The 21,512-nt window shown below is 47.2% G+C and overlaps 1 protein-coding gene across 1 annotated transcript in view; it reads left to right on the top strand.

Moving 5' to 3' along the window:
* Positions 1–21,512, top strand: part of RGS10 (regulator of G-protein signaling 10) — a 55,341-nt gene that overhangs the window by 24,095 nt on the left and 9,734 nt on the right. Inside the window, exon 4 of the mRNA XM_006831404.1 lies at positions 9,915–10,058. Coding sequence (XP_006831467.1) covers positions 9,915–10,058 — 144 coding nt within the window. The remainder of the gene's footprint in view (positions 1–9,914; positions 10,059–21,512) is intronic.

The raw sequence follows: 21,512 nt of genomic DNA, 5'->3' as shown, positions 1-21,512 counted from the left end.
TCGGACATTGTGACCAGCAGGGACAAGATAGTGGTCTTCTCTAGTGGCCTGTGTTAGGAGGGGAAACTCCTTGTTCAACAAGCCTGCCTAAGTGCAATATGTGTAAAAATGGGAAGTGTGCGGCTGTGGAAGCATTAGTTGTGGGAAGGCCCTGGGGAAGTGACTTTTAAAGCTTGTACCGGGCCTTGCGAGTCGGGGTGGGAACAGTGTTCCTGGAAGAGGGAAGAGCATGTGTGAAGATTTGGGAAGATGAACTGAATGTCAAGCAGTACAGGTGGTGTTTAGAGGGGAGCTGGTTCTGGGTGAGGCAGAGAGGTGGAAGAGGACCTGTGTGCCAAGGGGAAGGGTGGCCCATGCCAGGATACCCAGCAGCCACTGCAGGGCTTTAGTGGTATGTGGGTGTGTAAACCCAAAACCCCAAATCCACTGCCATCAAGTCGATTCTGACTCATAGTGACCCTGTATAGGGTTTCTGAGGAGCGGTTTGGTGAATTAGAGCCGCCGACCTTGCAGTTCAAACCAATCTTGCTGCCCAGTGCATTATCCTACAGCACCATACCAGGACTCGAGGATGTAAGTCCTAACAGAAATGGGCAGCTTCATCTTTCTCCCAAGGAGCTGCTGGTGAGCTAACTTACAGCACCACTGGTATGTGGGGACGTAAACCTTTGGATTTCCATCCCCCAGTCTTGCAGGTTGTTCATGCCCCGTCTACATCCTATGTAGAGATACAGACAGGCTCCAGAATCGGCAGTCCTTCTCTGAAACCCCATCCCTGCGCCCTTTGAAAATTGGCGTCCCTAAGTCTGTAACATGCCCAGAGATTCCTTCAGGGCCACAAAAGCCACCCTTCCCTGAACTACTGGGATGCTGAGGATGCTAGGAAGATGGAGGCATCTGCGCACCTGGCTGTCCTGAGCCCGTGCTACACCTATATGTGTAGAGAGGCATGGGGGAGGTGGAGCAGCTCACTGAGGTCCCTGGCTCATTGGAGACAGAGCTGGGACTCAAAACCCTGGTCTCTGATTCCAGGGCCCTTGTATTCTCTGGTGGGGAACGAAAAACAGGGAGGGAATAGTAAGCTTAATTTATAAAAGGGGTTGGTGGGGGGAGGATGTCGGCATGGAGAGTCTGATTTATCACAGGGGTCCCACAGGGAGGGGTGGGGTGGTTTCTCCATCTCTCCCTGCCAGCTAAGGCCATTGTGCAAATCTCACTTGTACCTCAGTTATCTGAACTGGAACCTGGTTTTGTTTATTTTACTTGGATTCTTCACCTAGTTCTCTCTATGCCACTTTCTGCTGTTGTTGTTGTTGGGTGCCATTGTGTCAGTCCCTGACTCTTGGGGACCCCGTGACCAGCAGAATGAAGCAGTCTCCGAGATCGGCTGAAGATGGGATGGTAGTGACCCACAGATAGGGTCTTCACTTGGCTGAAGTTTGGAAATGGATGGCCAGGTCTTTCTTCCTAGTCTGCTTTAGTCTGGAAGCTCTGCTAAAACCTGTTTGGCATCACAGCAACCAAGAATGAAGGCCCCTCGTGGAGCATTTGCTGGGGTTTTTGAGACATAATTGCTGCATTGTTTTAGAAAAGAGAGTTCATAGAGAAGAAACCATTTCTAGAATAATGTTCTACCATCCAGGAATTGCAAGGGGAGGCAAGACCATGTTGAAAGTGACCACTCAATATGGACAGAGGCAGAGCGGAGTGGGAGGTGTTTCCATCCTAAGTCCTGGCTTCCCTGTCATGGACACAGAGTGTCCAGACCCTCCTACATGCAGGAGCGGTGTCCAGGGCAGGGCACAGGCCAGGGAATATAGTCAGTCACGGAGACGTTTTAATGTTGGTATTCTAAGAGTAAGAAGTCCAAGAGAGCGAACAGGAAAGTGTGTTCATCTTTTCTGGAGGCTGTGGCTACACCCCAAGGTGGACGGGGAAGCACCTGAGAGGAGGGAACACTCATCCTACAAAGTGGAACTGGACGTGCATGTACACTGGGCACTGGGCCAGGCCCTCGGGAAACAGTGGGGAAAAAGACGGAGTAGATGTCCCAACCTCCTGGAGACAGGATGGAGGGAATGAACAACAACACAGAAAACATATAAGCCACTTGTACACAAGAAGCAGGTGGTCAGTGGTTCAGTCCCGGCCAAGACACCTCATGCCCACCCACCACCCGTCCATCAGTGGAGACCTGTGTGTTGCTGTCCGAATCCATCCATTTATTTCCCATCACACTCCACTGAACCTGTGCTCTGTGTGGTAGGGACAAAGGGGATCAATTCGTGAACATCTGTCAAAGCCAAACTGAGAGCAAGGGAGGGGGCAAGCTGACACTACTGTATTAGAACACGTTACGATTACTAGAAAGAAACCAGTAATCGTAATGTGTTCTAATACAGTAGTGTCGGGCATTTTATAGTGTGGGCAGGGTTATTTGAGGAGCGTCTGTGTTATTTGTTGGCGTCCCTGTGTGATACAAAAAGAGTCCAAATAGAGCAGGGGTTATGGTCTCAGCTGCCCCCCAACCACTCTGTGGGAGAAAGATGTGGGGGTCTGCTTCCATAGAGATTTACAGCCTTGGAAACCCTGGGGGAGCAGTTCTGCTTTGTCCCCTAGGGTCACCAAGAGTAGGAATCGACTCAACGGTTTCGGGTCTGGTTGTGGGTTTGGGGAGGTGCAGGTGGTAAATGTTCACCTGCTAATCCAAAGACTGGAGTTTTGACTTCCCCCAGAGATGCCTTGGGAGAGATGCATAGTGATGTGCTTTAGAAAAGCCAGCCAGTCACAGGTAGGCCCTGGAGCTGCCGTGACTTCAGAGTTGGTTCAAGGCCAACTTAACAAGAACCACAAATCAAAAAGCAGCCGCCACAACAGTGATGCCATTTGCTTATGCGTTTTGTCCTGGCCACTGTTCTAAGGGCTTCTCCCTGGGTTCTTTCATTGAATCCTCAACAAGCCTCGGAGGTAGGAACTGTTGTTAGTATCATCCCATTGTTGTTGTTTTTGGATTTAAAGACCAGATACTTATTTTCTCATAATTCAGGAGGCTAGAAGTCCCAGTTCAGGGTGTGGCTTGTAGGGGCCGCCCTTTTTAAAAAAAATCTATTTCAGCTTTCAGCTGTTGTTGTTAAGTGCCATCAAGTGGATTCTGACTCATTGTTTCCAAGGAACGGCTGGTGAGTTTGAACTTTTGGCCTTGTGGTTCGAACCGGCGTTATGGTCAAGTTCTTATCTTACAACTCCACACCAGGACTCCAGTAGCTGCTGGCAACTCTTGGATTTCCTGGACTGTAGACGCATCTGCCTCCTGGATCTGTCTTCCCACAGTGTCTTCCCCTGTGCATCTTTGTTCTCATTTTATGACTCAGAAGTGATTAGGTCTAGAACCCACCCTACTCCAGCTAGGACAGCATTAATGTAACAAAGAAAATGGTTCTAAGCGGGATTATATTTACAGATACAGGGCCAGGATTCCTATATATTTTGTGTTTTGTTTTTTTTTTGGGGGGTTGAGCATAATTCAGTCACTTCATGCATGCAAAAGGTGGACAATTAATTAGGAAGACTGAAGAAAAATTGATGTCTTTGAATTATGGTGTTGGTGAAGAATATGGAATATACCATGGACTACCAGAAGAATCAACAGATCTGTGTTGGAAGAAGTGCAGCCAGAGTGCTCCTTGGAGGCCAAGATGGCCAAACTTCGTCTCTCATACTTCAGACATATTGTCAGGAGGGATCAGTCACTGGAGAAGGATATCATGTTTGGTAAGGTGGAGGGTCAGAGAAAAAGAGGAAGACTTGTAGTGAGATGGATTGGCAAAGTGGCAGCATCAGTGGGCTCAAGCTTGGCGACAATTGTGAGGTTGGCCCAGGACTGGGCAGTGTTTTGCTCTGTTGTGCATAAGGACACTATGAGTCGGTACTGACTTGATGGCACCTAACAACAACACCCAGAAGAATGAACAGCTCTGTTTTGGAAGAAGTACAGCCAGAACGCTCTTTAGAAGTAAAGATGGGGGGACTTTGTCTCTTGCACGATGGACTGGTCCTTGGAGAAGTACATCATACCTGATAGAGGGTCAGTGAAAAAGAGGAAGACCCTCAACAGGATGGACTGACACAGTGTCTGCAGCAATGGGCTCAGACGCAGGAAGGATTGTGAGAAAGCTGCAGGACTGGGAAGTGTTTTGTTCTGTTGTGCGCGGGGTCACTATGATTGGAACTGACTGAACAGCACCGAACAGCAACATGATTCAACCTGTAACAGGGCTCTAGAACTCATTTGTCCCAAGGTTTCAAACTGGTTTCCTTTGTTCCAAGGTTTCAAACAGTCAGACCCGTACATTTATTTGGCCAGTGGTCCCTTTTGTTTTCCTCCCAAGACATTGTACTGTGGTTTGGGTGGAAGGTTACAGAGCATATTAGTTCCCCATTCAATAATTCATACGTGTTTTGTTTCGCGACATTAATTGTAATCCCCTCAATGTTAACAGCTTTTCCTGCTTCTTCCCTGTGTTTCCCATTTCCATTCATCCTTCTTGCCTGCCCCTTCCTGCCTTCTGGGCTGTGTTTTTGGGCAAATGCTGCCCTTTTGGTCTTGTAGAGCCTTGTTGCTGCTGATAATCAAGGGTGAGCAGGTTCAAAACCCAGGTTTGAGATTTGATGCTGTACTGTCTTCCAGCCCCTCTGACTCCCTTAGCTGCATCTCCAGGTACTTACTGTGATATTTCTAAGCAGAAATACACCATTAGCATTAGCTCACTCCATCACTTTCGATGCTATCCTCTGACTTCTGCTACCTGCAACGGGGGTGGAGGTTACTTATACCCCCATCTTATATTTTCATTATGAGACTTCATGTATATTGTTTGCTGCTGAGCCAAAAAAGATGCTCCAATGAGATTCTCCTTCTTAGACCTTTTTTTTTGCTTTTCCTATTTTTACATTTTCTTCTTGGGGCTCAGGATGTCGAGTTATGTGATTTAATTTCCCAGGGATATTCTTCCCTGAGCCCATGATGCCCAGTCCCATGGACTGATCACTGTTACCTTCTGCCTGGTGCCAAAGACCAACCTGGATAGTCTCTGGGACCCTGGTGGTGCTATGGGCTAAGCATTGGGCTGCTAACTGCAAGGTCAGCAGTTGAAACCCACCAGCTCATCTGAGGAAGAAACCTTGTACTGGGTCCTTATCAATCAGAATCGATTAGGTGACTGTGGGTTTGGTTTGGGCATTTTCTAAGGAGCCCTGGTAGTACAGTGGGTTAAGCATTGGGCTGCTAGCCAGAAGGTGGGCAGTTTGAACTTAGCAACCGCTCCACGGAAAAAAGATGGTCTGCCCTACTGAAGATTTACAGCCTTGGAAACCAATGGAATAGTTTTCACTCTATTCTTGCAGGGTGGCTGTGTGTCAGACTAAAATCTATGGCAGTAGGTTTGGTTTATTTTGGTTGGCTATTTGCCCAAGTCCTCCTGTTTCGGGATCTGGTCCCCCTTTCTCCTGATTCAGCCCCTCACTTGGTGCAAGTGTAGCCGGTAGAAGTTCCTGAGATAGGAGGAATGGCAGGCAGATGTTTAAAGACCTTGTGAAGTGAAAATATTCTGCCCCTCAAACCTTTCTCCTTGATGTTGTTAAGTGCTGTCAAGTCAGTTCCGACTCATAGTGACCCTGTATAGGGTTTCTGAGGAGCAGATGGTGATCTTGAACCTTCGACCTCATGGTTCACACCGACCTTGTGGTCCAGTGCATTAACCCACAGCACCACACCAGGACACCTCCTTTGCAGAGCCTAGAATTTTAAATTGACACGAATTGCCCAAAGAATCTGGAGACTTTGTCTTCTGCTTTTGTTGAGAATCAGCATTTTCTTTGCAAATGGATTCTTTTGTTTTCCTTTCCTTTCTTTCTCTCTGGAATATGGCATCAGCTCCTTTTCATTGTCCATATCTAAAGGGTTCATTCATTGTGTGGGTACTTCTCGAAGCTTTTAAAATGAGCATTTATTGTTCTGGGAAATGTCCTTTTCTTCTTCTTTCTATTTTATCTGCTTTCTCTCTTTTCCCACATTGGCTTCCCCCCTGGACTCAGCCTTTAACTTCAGTTCTACATTTCTCCTGTTTTTCGTCTCTCATTTTTGGTTCCTACTTGTTTTTTGGAGATTGCCCCGTTTATCTCTGAAGCCCTCTCTTGAATGCTTTCCTTGTTCTCCTTTGCTCTTGTCGAGGGTCCTCGGTTTGTTCCTGTGGGTCTCATCTTGGTGGGCCACAGACATTTTAGTGCTGGCCAGAGACGTTTGTTTGGCTCTCACTTAATCTCTATGTGTCTCATTTTGGGATGTCTTTGGAACCTTCTTGTGTGGTGAACACTCTAGCTTCCTAGGCAGGATAGAACAGCAGGACAGGGTATAGTCACCTGAATGCTCAGGCTGCGGGGGTTGAGGACCTGTGGGGGGGGGGGTGTCCAATGTCTTCTTCTGGCCGCCCTCCTCACCTCTTCCTTCTGGGTTACTGTGTTCCAAAATCCCTGCCATTTGGGGGCTGTGAGGAGAAAGGCTTGTTTCTTGTCCCCATCTCCCCACTGTGTGTCCGGGGTTCTGGTGACTCCTTTGATGTTCCCCCACCATGTCCCGTTCTGTCACATTTTCTTTATTTTCTCTTTGTGTACCTGGCAGTGATAAAGTACTAGTGGATTGTCCTTTACTTTTCCTGTGGGTCCCCTCCCATTGTTCTGCTCAGGAGTGGAGAGGAGGGACAGATGGACGGTAGGTTCCCGAGTCAGGTGACGTGAGCAGAATTCGCCGGCTGGCTGGATGTGGGGTGAAGGTGTTAGCAGGGACCCGGGCTTCTTGTCCCACTGGTGAGGAGGGGCTGCTGCTCTCCTTCATGGCTTGAGGTGTTGGTGGGACACTGAGCCCATATTTCTAGCCATCAGTTGAGCACACGGGTCTGTGGGTGGTAAAAATGGCCACATGCCCGACAACTAGGCAAAAGGTCGGCTGTTCGACCCACCAGGAGACCCTAAGAAGTTGGAGCCCTGCGAAGTGGCTCTGTTGTGGCACGTTTGGTCAGGGCTGGACTGAAACCTTGGGAGAGGCAGTCAGCAGCTGGCAGGACCCCAGGAGCCCCAGCTTTTATGGAATGGAGAGGGGTGGGGAGCAGGTCCAGGTGCCAGAGAGAGATCCAGAACCGGGCTGCGGGTGGGAGGGGCAGAGTGGGCCTGGTGGGGCTGCGAGTGAACGGGATATGCTTTTTTCTGTGAAATGTGTCAGTAAGATGAGGACTGGTGAGGCCATTAGCTCTAGGGCTCGTGGATTGTTTGGATTTTTTGATGGACGGACTTGTAGCATGTTTGTTGGATGAGCAAATCCAGGCCACACTCTTCTGAGTTTTGGGGCCTCCTGGCTACTGTTCAGAGTTGATTCTGTTTAGGGGGGAACTGGATGCTCCGGGACTCCCATTTCTAGGGGAGCAGGTCCCAGTTGTGGACTACTTCAGGGTTGGGGCCTCCCTGGTTTGCGGGGTACATGCGAGGACCTGAATCATTACACAAACCGAGGCACAGTGCGTTTCCAGCCTTGTTGAGAGGGGACTGTGTCCAGAGAAGTGAAAGCAGCCCACCTTCCAGACCACACACCGACTTGGACTGTGTTTGTGTGTGTGTGTGTGTCTGGAGCAGTGCTTTGTTCCTAGCCTGGCAGCAGCTACAAGGAGTAACAGATCTCGGAAAATGGACTGAAATAGCTAGTCCTACTTCTTCTTCCCCTTGTGAAGTGTCTTGGCGTGGACACTGGCTTTCCCGTGACTGGCTGTGGTCGGCAGTCTCACGGTCCCCTTTTCAGTCACATTTCCTGTCTCAGATAAGCTCAGCTGTTGCCGGACCCTTTCTCCAGCCTGGCCTGGTGATGTAGGTCCTACACCACTCATTCTCGGAAGCCTCAGGAGGGGCTGTGGCGGGCCTGACACAGGAACTGGGAGACCTCCAGTGCAGTGTGCTTGAGAATCTGCTTCCTGCTACGGCTGCTCCAAGCCCATGTGAGTCACAGTGAAATGTGCTCCAGCTGGTTTTTCAGAAATAAATCACCAGACCTTTCTTTTGAGGTACCACTGGGTGAAATGGAACCACTAAGCTGTTAGTTAGCAGCTGAGCTTGTTAACTATTAGCTTTAGTCAAGGATTCCATAGACTTTTCAGAGCCACCCAAGGGAGCCTGGATTTACACGTTCGTCTGTGTGTGTGCGTCTGTGAGTGTGTGTGTTCAAGGAGAGAGAAAGCTCAAAGTGACCCCTGCCTCCAAAGCTCTATGTAGACTTTGCTGATTAAAAAACAAAAAATTTTTTTAAGTGTTTCTAGTTGACTGCATATTTATTTGTTATTCAATTGTCAGACATATGGTTGATCATCCAGAGAGGGGATAGCATCACAGGTACAAGTATAGACATTATTATATACGTAGCACGGAAGAACCTTTTAACTTACTACTTTCTACATATTCTAGAATAATTTAATTGTATTCAAGTGAAGCTAATAAGATTCAAATTGGTTGATAAACCCTTCATTTTATTTATTTGTTATATGAAAAAGAATTTTCAGTGTTGAATTTCTCATCCTGCTGAGCTTGCTGATTTTCACCTGCTGAAATTCTGCTTTCATGAAGTCACTTTGAAACAGGAAGTGGTTTTCCAAAAAAATGTTCCTTCCTGCAGGGGGTGGTGGGAGGAGGCCCTGGCTTCTTAGAGTGGTGGGTACCATTTGGGTCTCGCCGAAGGTCCTGAGAGCTGTGCTTGGAATGACCTCCTTCCCCTTAGGACACCCCTGTGTTTTTGAGTCTGGTATTGATGAACTGTTCCCGTTGATGGTCAGTCAACAGCAGTCCCCGGGGCTTAGGGTACTTAGACCCCTCCTGGGTCAGTGTCTTACGTGCATGGAACTGAATGGAAACACTAGGCTCTGGAGTCCAGCAGCCCCAAGTCCTGTCCAAGTCCTCCATCTCCTCGTCCGGAAGACGACATCATAAAAAATGGTACTTTGCTGGCTGTCCAAAGGTTTAAGGAAATGAGGCCAAAACTACAAAATACCTAGTGTGTGCCTGGACATAGTTAAGTACCACTGAGTCGGTTACGACTCATAGCGACCCTGCATAGGGTTTCCAAGGAGCGGCTGGCTGGTGAGTTTGAACTGCCGACCTTGAGGTTTAAACCAACCCTGTGGTTGAGTGCTTATCCTATGGCACTGTATAGGTACTCCATAGCTGATAGGGATGTATGTGCATGGCTTGTTTTTTGTTTCATTTTTAATTGTGGTAAATGACATATAATGTAATTCACTTTGTTAATAACTACATTCATGATGTTCAGTTGTTAGTACTATCTAGTTCTAGAACTTTGTCTTCACCACAAAGCCCTTAAGTAGTCATTCTCCAACCCCCGACCTTTGGCAGCCACTAATCCGCTTTCTGTCTCTCTGGATGAGCCTGTTTTCCTTATAAATGGACCCTTACGATGTGTGGCCCTTTGGATTAACATAATGTCTTCAAATTCATCCACATTGGAACCTGTATTCATACTTCATTCGTTTTGATATTCCCATGAGCCCTGCATTTGGGGAATTCCCAAGGTGGTCCTGAATGTTCCCTCTGGAAGGTGATTTTTCCCACTGTCATTCATAAAGGGGCACGTGTCAATTTTGTTACTGGAGGTGTCACTACAGGTTCGCATATGGGGAGGGACTGGAGCCCTCTCAGATAGAGTTGAACTGGGGAGCAGCCCCAAAGGCCCAGGGACTGTAAGGTCCGGCTGCTCCTTTGCCCTGGCAGCTCCTCCCAAGTCCTGTCTGGCAGGAGGAGTGGGGGACTGGGCTGGCGGGAAGACTGAGTCCACAGGTAACAAATGGGCTCCTTGTGTCCCCCACCAGATGCAGGAAAAGGCCAAGGAGATCTACATGACCTTCCTGTCCAGTAAAGCCTCATCCCAAGTCAACGTGGAGGGCCAGTCCCGGCTCAATGAGAAGATTCTGGAAGAACCGCACCCTCTGATGTTCCAGAAACTCCAGGACCAGGTAAGCTGAGTTCCCTGCATGTACCTTGATTTGAAAACTTCTATTTATTATAGCCCTTGAAGAATCCAGGGAGGCACCAGCGGGTGTGAGGCTTCTAGAAGCATCTCTTCTGGCCCTTGAAGAATCTAGGGAGACGCCAGTAGGTGTTAGACTTCTAGAAGCATCTCTTCCAGCCCTGGCTGGGCGCACTGGACACCTGAGGTCAGGAATTGGGTAGAAATGGGGTCTGAAGTTGACCTGGAGTCTCCCTCCTCTGTGTGTTCCCAGCCTACACACAGTGTGAACCAGCTGAGTTAGTTACCTTCTCAGCCCAGGTTTGATGGATAGCACTGGACTGCTAACTGCAAAGTTGGTGGTTAAAACTCATCACGATTGTCTGCCCCTTAAAGATTTAGTCTCAGAAACCCTAAGGGGCAACTTAACTGCAAAGAGTTTGTTTTTGTAGGGGGTCTATTTGATGAGTCCCTGGGTGGCCCAGATGATTAAGCCCTCAGCTGCTAACCAAAGCTTCGAAGTCTGCATTAACCCAGTGGTGCCTTGGAAAAAAAACCCTGGCAATTCACTTCCCCCAAAAATCAGCCATTGAAAACCCTGTGGGGTTCTGCTCTGTCCTGCCTGCAGTGGCCATGAGTCAGGATTGAATCCTCAGCAGCCGGTGGTGTTGGTGGGGCTATTTGAGGAACCCACACTGAGGAAGCGACACATGATTACAGTCTGCAGGAACAGACAGAAGTAAATATAGAAAGCAAGCTTAACTCAAAGTGGCTATCTTGGTGCAAATATCTACACAACCCACCTACTTCCGGCAGCCCCACACTGTAAGCTAGTTCAGAGCCATAGCGAAAAGGTTAGCTGGCTACAACATAGCCCACATAGGAATGTAAGAAAAATCAGCCTTTCAGAATGAATGAGGGCTTCCAAGACCGTCATCTTTCCGGAAGCACACTGCCACGTGTTTCTACCAAGGAGCAGTTGGTGGGTTCGAACCTTTGACCTTTGGATTAGCAACTGAGCCCTCAACCACTGTGCTGCCATGGCTCCTTCCTCCGTTCCTAGGGAGTGTAAGTACAAATGTGTAGACCAATAATCCACTTCCAGTGTCACTGAGTCAATTCCGACTCATAGCGACCCTGAATAGGGTTTCAGAGGCTATAAATCTTTATCTCGTCTTTCTCCCAAGGAGCGGCTGGTGGATTTGAACTGCTGATCTTTCAGTTAGCAGTCCAGTGCTTATCCTACAGCATAGTGTAGAATAAACAATATTCAATAATAAAGAACAGACCAGGGCTAATTGTGTAGACAAATTGTTATTGTAGTTAAGTGCCTTCGAGTCAGCTCTGACTCATAGCAACTCTGTATAGGGTTTCCTAGGAGCAGCTGGTGTGTTGGAACTGCTCAGTCCAGTGCTGATCCTACAGCGCCACCAGGATAAATAGCTGTTGAGTGCTGTCAAGTCTGGTGGTCTCAATGACATTACTGAGACATTCAGATAGAGACAGGTGTTTTTTTTTAGTTTTTTTAAAAAAACTTTTAATCGTGAATTGTGTGAAGGTTTACAGTCAAGAGCATCAGTTTTATATTCAACAAATCATGCACTTTTCCTCATCTTAATGACTGCAATCCCCTCCCTGCAACAACAGTTAGCCCACTTCCTCCCTGGAGTTCCTATTTCCATTCCGCCCACCTGCCCATCCCCTTCCCAACTCTGTCCTGAGGTAAATGTTGTCCTTTTCAGTTTGAATGGTTGACCGTTGTGTGGTGAGCATACCTTACTAGTGTTACTATTCCCCTATAAACCGATCTACTGCTTGGCTGAGAATTGGGCGGTGAGGGTGAGTTCCTTTCCAGACCTAAAGGGTGGTCAAGGGCCACAGTTTCAGCTTCCTCCAGTCTCTTTCTGAGCACACTGAGCCCATTAAAAAAAGTGGTTTTTTGAGTTTAGTTTCACATTTCCTGCCACTCTGTCTGGGACCGTCTAATGGGATCCCTTTCAGAGCAGTTGGTAGTGGCAGCAGGTCACCATCTAGTTCTCCTGGTCTCCAAGTCATGGAGACTGAGGGTCACATGGCCCATTAGTCCATTGGACTCATTGATTCCATGCATTAGCTTCAGTTCTTATCACTCTTCTTCCTTCTGCACATGGAGAGACAGATAAGTGCACTTAGATGGATACTCATGAGCTTTTAAGATCCCAGATGCTACCACCAAAGTAGGATGTAGAACATTGTCTTTGTGGACTTTGTGCTGTGCCAATGGACTATGGTATCCCCGGAGACTATGGTTCTGAGCCCCCACGCCCAACAATGCATTGACTTAAGATGTTTGATAATAGTTAGGATGTTTTCATTATTTTGCCAGCTGTACATTGCACAACATTTATAGTTGTGTTTTCAGGAAAGGAAAATACGTAGGTACAAATATCCTCTTTCAAGCTCATATATTTGTGGGCTGTATCAGTGTACAAACATAGTCACTCTTTCTCCCATACCCATTCAGCCTATATCTCTGTCCATGTATTTACCCATAGAACACTGCTGTTCCCCTGTCGTCTATATAACACTACTTACCTCTCTCCCCTCTAGCCCTTGTATATATCTCCCTGTGACTTCACCTGGCTTCATTATTCTTCTGAAAGCTCCTCCTTCTTATATATTGCCCTCCCTGTCATGCAAGTTAGCATGTGTCTACAAGGTCGGCAGTTCAAACTCACCAGCTGCTCCTTGAAAACCCTATACAGGGTCACTATGCATCAGAATCGACTCGATGGCATTAAACAACAACAGCAGCAGTGAGAGGGAAGGCAGAATAATTCACTGGCTAAGGGGTTGTTGTTGTTAAGTGCCATCGAGCCAGTTCTGGTTCATAGTGAACTTATATAAGGTTTCCAAGGAGTCACTGATGAGTTTGAACCACTGATCTTACGGTCCAAACTGACCTTGAGGTCCATTGCTTGTCCTATAGGGCCATTCCAGTACTCCCCTCAGGCCTGGTAACCATCAAAGATTGTTTCTTTGAGTATGAAAACCTTCTCTTGAGTCTTTCCAATAGTGGTCTCAGACAGTATTTGTTCATTTGTGGTTGGTTGGTTTCACTCAGCATAATGTCCTGCAGGTTCATCCATGTTGTGAGGTGTTTTGCGAACTCATTATTATTCTTAAGTGTTGCATTGTGTTCCATTGTGTGTGCCCATTCTTCCATTGATGGGCACTTAGGCTGTCTCCACGTTTTTTGTTAGTGTGGCTAGTACTGCAGTGAACATGGGTGTGCCTAGATCTACTTGTGTCCTGGCCCTGTTTCTTACGGATATATACCAAGTAGGGAGATTGCTGAGACTTACAGTATTTCTAACTATATGTCTTACCGTTATGTATCTGAGACATACAGTATGCGCTTTACCATTTTCCACAGTGGTTGAACCCTATTACAGTCCCACCAACAATGTAGGAGGGTCCCAGTCTCTCCATACCTTTGCCAGCATTTGTTGTTTTCTGTTTGTTTGTTTTTTTTAACTTTACTATTAATGCTGGTATAAAATGATATCTCATTGTTGTTTTGATTTGCATCTCTCTAGTGGCTAATTATCATGAACACTTCTTAACTGTCTTCCTTGGTAACATTTTGTTTTTGTTTTGAGGGGGTGGTGGAAGTGAGGGGACACAATTCAGTCCCCAGCACTAGTGAATGGGGCTCTGGGTTCTATTTCCACTTCAGACTTTGCTTCGAAACCTCTGCTGAGGATTTGTCTTTCTACCATCCCAGATCGACTCCTGTTGCTCTGCTCTTCCTCAATTCCTTGGTAATTTTGTGTTTGCTCTCAGGATCCCTGGTGGCACCATGCGTCAAGCACTGAGCTGCTAATGGAAAGGTCAGGGCTTTGAAACCTTACGGGACAGTGGGGTTGGGGTGTGTGTTTGCTCCTTTGTTTAATCCGGTCTTTTTATCGCTCAGGAGTGATGAAGTTTAGGATTTGCCTACAAAGAATTAACCTTGTTAACATAACAAAGAAAACCTTATAAGAGGGGAGTAGGATCCCAACACATTTTTTTGGTGGGGTTACAATTCAGAACACTGATGTCAGATTATTTAGTGTGCTGTTCAGAGAGCATTTTCCAGATCTTTCTAGGTTCTCATCAGAGTGGACCCTGCCATGTCAGCTGTCTCCAGAGGACAAGCTGAGGCTATCAGAGGATTTCCTGGGAGTGGATGCAGAGCCCCTAAGATGGCCTTGCCCAGCAGGGACTTGATAAAGCCACTCAGCCTCGGCCCAAGCCACAACCCTAAGGAGAATTGCTTTGTGTTGTTTAATGCTGTTGAGTTTTTCCCACTCCTAGCAACCTTGTATAAGGTTTCCGAGACTAAGTCTTTGCAAGAGCAAAAGCCTCAACTCTCTTCTGATTGTAACTGACGGACTTGAAATGCTGACCTTGTGATTCGCCATCCAGTGCTTATCCTGTAGTGCCACCATGCTCCCTTGTTGTTGTTTTAAGTACTCTCGGTTTCACTTCTTTCTCCTTGGAAACAGGCATCTCTGGAGGGCGGTTTGGGAATGAGGAGAGCCCCCAAACCTTAAAGATCAGATATTTTGACCCTATCAGCAAGGCCCTCAGTAGCTGGGTTTCCAGAAGCCAGGCTTTCCACCTGGTACATTCTGGCTCCGCTCGCAGCTGAAATTTTGCCCTCCCGCCTCAGAGAGACTGAATCCAAATCCATATTCTAACTAGATCCCCAGGTTTCTTAGATAACTAGGGGCTTCATAAAGTTTGTGGGGAAAAAACGCATTATCTTTTAATTCAATTTTTCCACAAATTTTTTGAAGCTCCCTCATCTATCCTCAGGTGTAGATATAAGAAACACTTGGTGATCCGGTTCAACTATGGATTCTAATTCTTTGGGGTGGACAGGTAAATTCTCAGGAGGGGGTGGAACCAGAATGAAGTCGTTCTAAGCCCTGGTTCACACTGGGTTCTAACAAGTTTCTCAGTTCATGACGGATGAGAAGGTGTTGGAATGCTTTTAGAAGTGCCAAAAAGTGGTTATCGAGAGACTGGGAGGAGACAGAAAACGGTACTGACATCACAACCACAGTTCAGTAATTGGGAGCCCCATACACCACACTGTGGGTGTCCCTGCACCACAGAACGGTGGCATGAGCCGCAGTCCTACTGACCCCAGATCACCCAGCAGAAGTGAAATGCTGGTAATTGGGTTATGTCCAGAATGTGCTATAGATTTTAGTCCGTGGTGTGTCAAACCATCCTGAGCTTGGTTACCTGCAGGATCCCTGTCAGCGGCAGCTGGCTCTCTGATTTTCCAGTCCTGCAAATACAGCCCAGGAATGTGCTGGTGACGTGGGGCTGCCAGGGAGGCGGGGTAGCACTGTGGAGGTCCCTTTAGTAATTGAGCTGGAAAGATTCAAGATGTGGGAAGACGGAAGGTGACAAAGAGTTGGTTTCTTTCAGGCTTTGCAATTTCCTGAAGTGTCATATATATATGACCTGTCAATTATCTATCTATCTGTCTGTCTGTCTATCTGTCATATATGTGTATATATCCATTGTTGTTAAGTGCCGTTAAGTTGGCTCCTACTTATAGCAACCCTGGACGAGCGGCTGATGGGTTTGAACCACCAACCTCGTACTTCACAGACCAGTATTGATCCTACAGTGCCACACCAGAAGTCATGTGGTGCTGTGGGTTAATGCGCTAGACTGTAAAGTTGGTTTGAACCACAAGGTTGATGGTTCAAGCTCACTTGCTGCTCCTTAAAAACCCTATACAGCGTTGCCATGGGTCAGAACTGACTTGATGGCACTTAACAACAACATATAGTAATTTATGTTGAGAATTTTTTCTGTACCAGGCAACACTAGGCTGAGTGTTTTTAGAATATATTAACCCTATATTGTCTTGGTGTGGCTCTGTGGACTAATATGTCAGACTACAAAGTCATTTGAACTGTAAGGTCTGTGGTTCAAGCTCACCAGCTGCTCCTTGGAAACCCTATACAGGAGTACTGTGGGTCAGAATCGACTCGAGGACACTTAACAATAACAACCCTATATTGGAGGTCTGTTGTGGCTCAGTGGGTTAATGCACTGGACTGCAAGGTCGATTTAAACCACAAGGTTGGAGGTTCAAGCTCACCAGCTGTTCCTCAGAAACCCTATACAGGGTTTCTATGGGTCAGAACCAACTTGATGGCACTTAACAACAATAACCCTGTACTGGAGTCCTGGTGTAGTGCTGTTGAATAAGCACTAGACTGCTAACCACAAGGTTGGTGGTTCAAACCTACTAGCTGTGCCTGACTCAAGCCATGGTATTTTCCATAACCTCATATGCTTGAGAAAGTTGGACATTGAACAAGGAAGACCGTAGAAGAATTAATGCATTTGAATTTTGGTGTTGGAGGAGAATATTCAAAGTTCCATGGGCTGCCAGAAGAACAAACAAATCTGTGTTGGGAGAAGTACAGCCAGAGTGCTCCTTAGAGGCCAGGATGGCAAAATTTGGCCTCTCATACTTTGAACTATTATCAGGAGGGACCATTCCCTGGAGAAGGACATCATGCTTGGTAAATGGATGGTTAGTGAAAAAGAGGAAGACCCCCAATGGACTCACACGGTGGCAGAGGCAGTGGACTCAAGTGTAGCATTGATTGTGAGGTTTTGACAGCAGTGTTTCATTCTCTTGTGCATAAGGTTGCTCTGAGTCGGTACGGACTCTATGGCAACTAACAACAACAATTGACCTATACAGGGTCAATATGAGTTGGAGCCGACTTGATGGCACTTACCAACAACCCTATTTTTAGGTCCCTAAAGATGTGGTGCCTGGAGTCCTGGTGTGGTGCTGTGGGTTAATGCGCCAGACTACAAAGCCGTCTGAACTATAAGGTCGGCAGTTCAAGCTCACCAGCTGCTCCTCGGAAACCCTATACAGGGTCACTATGGGTCAGAACCGACTCACCAGCAGTTAACAACAACAAGAAGGCGTGACGCTGTACGATAATCACTTGACCATAGGTCATTTTGAACCGCAGGGTCAGTGGTTCAAACTCAGCTATCACTCCTCAGAAACCCTATATAGGGTCACTATAGTCACAACCAACTTGACAGCACTTAACGTTAACAACAGGTGGCACAGAAGGGGCCCTGGTGACTCAGTGAAGCACTCAACTGAAACGTTGGCGGTTCAAACCCACCAATGCATATATGGGAGAAAAAGTCTGGCAATCTACTTCTGTGAAGCTGACAACATAGGTAACTCTGCGGGGAAGTTCTGCTCCGTCCAATAAGGTCGCAGTGTGTCAGAATTGACTCGAAGACAATGGGTGTGGGTTTAGGTGGCTTCAGTAGTTTGCGCTCAGCGGCTGACCTAAAGGTTGGTTGTTCCAACCCCCGTAATGGAACTGCAGAAGAAAGGTCTGATGATCTACTGTTGTTTAGATGACAGCCAGAACCCCCATGGAGCAATTCTGCTCTAGAACAATGGGGCCATCATCAGTGGAATCAGAATCAATTCCATGGTAACTCAGTGGGGTTCAACAAGGGCTTCAGTCAAAGTCTGTCCACCCACATGGGGCGTCCGTCCTGGATTGGAGAGACCAATGGTAAACGGGTCACATCAGAGTAAGAGAAATGCTAAGAAGGAAGTACTGGGCTGAAAGTAGTGGAGAGGGCCCTGCAGTGCGTCTGGTGGTCAGGAGGGCTCCCCGAGGAGGTAGATGGCAGAGCCTTTTAGGGGGCATACACATGGAGAGACCTGTTTGGGGACGAGGAAGTCATTGTGGCTGAGTGTGGTGGGTGATGGAGTGCTGGGAGCCAGAGGGGAAGGTCTCACTGGGGTCAAGTCCATAGGCTGTGCTCACCAATTTAGTTTGGGGGGATTTTGAGTGGTGGCTATTTATAGAATGTACCAGTTGAACTTCAAAGGTTTCATTTGCTTGGAGGCTGGGCAGCCTGGCTGTGGTCCCCAGCTCCGGCTGTGCCTGTCCATCACCAGCCAGGCAAGAGACTGTGGATGAACCAGTGTGGAGCCGTCTCCATTACTGGGAAGTCAGCTGTAAATCGTGGTCTTTTGACCCTGGCTCATCAGTTGTCCTAGAATGCCTCCCAGCCCTTTTCATCCCCCACCACTTCCTAGCTGCAGAGCCGGGCTCATGTCATGATCATCGTAGGTTAAGTTAGCCCCAGACATCCATCTCATCCCAGGTGGGGCCTGTTTCTCAGGTTCTGGATCCTCATCTGTAATGAAGGCATTTGGCTGACTGCCTGAGCCGTGCTGCAAGGCCATCTACCCCTTCAGTGGCCTAGTGAGCATTACCCCAGGATAACCACAGCCTCCTTCTCTTAGACCGGACTGTAGAGAGACTGGGCAAGGCGCCCTAGTGACCGTGCTCAGTTGTCCGGCTGCTAATGGAAGGCTTGGTGTTTCAAACGCACCCACGGCTTCTCTGTGGGAGAAAGATGTGACCGTCTGCTTTCCTAAAAATTTACAGCCGTGGAAACCCTCTGGAACGTTCTCCTGTGTGCTGTAGGGCTGCCACCAGTGGCATTTACTGACTCAGTGTCAAGGGGCTACAGGTTTGAGAGCCTAGTGGAGATGCTCCCCCCCGCCTCGGTTTCCTCATTTATGAAGTGAGGGCTACGCTCAGGTGGCTGTGGGAGTGAAATGCCGTTACGTTGATGATGCGATTACATAGTGCACAGCTGGTACTCCATTAGCGTTAACAGTTCGGGTCCCGTAGAGCATAGTGGGAAGGTGAATGTTAGCTTAATGCATGACTCATAAGTGGGGGCGATGTCCAGAGACGTCTTTGGTTGTCACACAGGGAAAGGCGGTCCTGCTGGCATTTGGTGGTAGAGGCCAGTGATGCTGCTAAACATCTGTTCACAGATCTCCAGCCCATATGGCAGTAGTGCCAAGGAGGGGGAACCCTGTGTGAGGAACCTGCACAGCTCACAGTTTGGGGAGTCACATTATGTGTATGTTTGTTTTCTACACCTGAGTGAATTTAGAAAGACTAAACCTCTTCACAGTTTACGCGATGTTTTTGCCTGTGCGTCTCATCAGGACCTGCCGTTTACAAGTGAGAAGATTCACTGGTGTGGGACCCCCGTACGGCCATCCTGAGGTTGTGTAGCTGGGAGAGGGGAAATGGGATGGGAGCCCCAGGTCCCCTCTCCACACCCTGGGCCCTGTGAGGACGCTTCTCCACACGAAGCAGTATTATTTGGAAAGGTCCTTTTCCCGACTTTAAGTTTTCTTTGCTCTCCCTCTCAACTTGTGGTGTGTGCCGCCATTTCCTGTCAATGTGCTGGCCTGGGCAGTAGTGACTTTGGCATTTTTGTTCCACAGTTCTTCACTTCTTCCCCTTCCCCACGGCCATCTCCCTTTCTCTGTCATGTGCTCCTTGATTCCCAGCCCTAGCTGATTCTAGAACATTCCATCAATTACTCAGCCATAACACGAAGAGATGATGTGAGTCACCACAGTTCAATACTTTTCTTTGTAAAAGAAATTACAGCGTCAGTCTTTACTGGTCCTGGTAGCTTAGAAGCTGCACACAGATGCCCTGCTAACAAACATGACTAGGAGCTTCATGGAGGAAGGTCTACACAGAAAGTGATAGCCAGAAGCACACACCCCTAGATAAATTCATTTTTAAAATTGTTTGTAATTATTAACTTAACTCATGTGTGTTGTAAAGATTTTGAAACAGAAAACTCAAGCAATGCAGAAGGCTATGACACGGAAAGTTAAAACCCCCAGGTTCTGTCTGTCCCCTTTCCCTCCCTACTGGTGCCTGTCCTTCCAGACCCTTCCCTGATTCGACTTCAGAATGAAACACTTTGAATCTTTACATCAAGCTGGGAAGAATTGGCATCTTTACTTAATAATATTAAGTCCTCTGTCCATTAACATAGGAATCCTGGTGTGGCTCAGTGGGTTAACACACTGGACCGCAAGGTTGGTGGTTCAAGCTCACCAACTGCTCTTAGGAAATCGTAGACAGGGTCACTCTGTTTCAGAACCGACTCACTGGCACTTTACAACAATCCGTGAACATGGAGTGTCTTTACATTTATTTAGATCTTTGATTTTTTTAATTAGAGTTTTGTAGTTTTCCTGCTATAGATCTTCTACATATTTTGCAAGATTTATACTTGTGCATTTTTGTTTTTAGTACTAATGTAAATGGTTGTTGTTGTTGTTGTTGTGTGCCGTTGAGTCGGTTCCGACCCATAGCGGCCCTATACAGGGTTTCCGAGGGTGTAAATCTTTACGGGAGTAGAAAGCCTCATCTTTCTCCCGCGGAGCGGCTGGTAGTTTTGAACCGCTGGCCTTAAGGTTCGCAGCCCGATTCGTAACCACTACGCTACCAGAGCTCCTTAATGTAAATGGTAGCATGTTTTAATTTCATATTCCAATTGTTCATTGCTGGCATATGGGAAAGCAGTGAACTTTTGTACATTAGGTTTGTCACCTGCTCCCTTGCTATATAATACCTTATATAGGATTATAAGGATATACCTTGCTATATAATCACTTATGAGGAGTCCGGGTGTGGCGCTGTAGGATTAGCACAGGACTGCTAACCACAAGGTTGATGGTTCAAACCCATCAGTGCTCCCTTGGACACCCTGACTACGAGTCAGAAGTAACATCTTTGTTGTTGGGTACCATCAAGTCGGTACCAACTCTGTGCACAACAGACCAAAACACTGCCCGCTCCTGCACCAACCTCACAATTGTTTCTACATTTGAGCCCATCGCTACTGCCACTGTGCCAATCCATCTTGTTGGGGGTCTTCCTCTTTAACTCCAACCCTCCATTTTACCAAACATATCCTTTTCTAGGAACTGGTCCCTCCTGACAATATGTCCGAAGTATGAGAGAAGTGACTAGACAGCACTTAACAATATTAATATCAGGAGGTTTGTGTGTGTGTGTGTTTATGTATGTCAATTCTTTGGAAGGATGGAGCACTTTGAAATCAGCTCAGTGACTTGACTTTGTACACATGCAAAGTTTAAAACAAAACCTGGTCCTACAGGTTTCTTACTATACACACCTTTCTTGCCATAAAGACTCTTGTTTGAATGCCACAATATGGCGTGATTGGTTTCCTCTTACACTGCGAGATTTGTGAAGGTAGAAAGGTTGAGATCATCTCAAAAGGCAACTTTAACTTTAGATGGCTGCTTTCTCTATCCACATGAAAGGCCCCAGGACTGAAGGGGGGAAGGGTTAGTTTGCCCTCCAGCTAGATTTAAAAGGAGCCATCTCAGAAGCAGAGACGGAAGATCCCAGGACCATGGAGAAAGAAGAGCATGAGTTAGTATTCATTTAGCATCGGTTAATACTCGTCGGCGAAGTTTAGGGATCCCAATACCCACACTTCAAAGGGGAATGTTAAAGTGCTGCCAGGAAGCCCTTACCCAAATTTC

The sequence above is a fragment of the Chrysochloris asiatica genome, unplaced genomic scaffold, assembly GCF_000296735.1.
Source record: "Chrysochloris asiatica unplaced genomic scaffold, ChrAsi1.0 scaffold00003, whole genome shotgun sequence".
NCBI classification, from domain to species: Eukaryota; Metazoa; Chordata; class Mammalia; order Afrosoricida; family Chrysochloridae; genus Chrysochloris; species Chrysochloris asiatica.
This window is presented reverse-complemented; position numbering and strand designations above follow the sequence as displayed.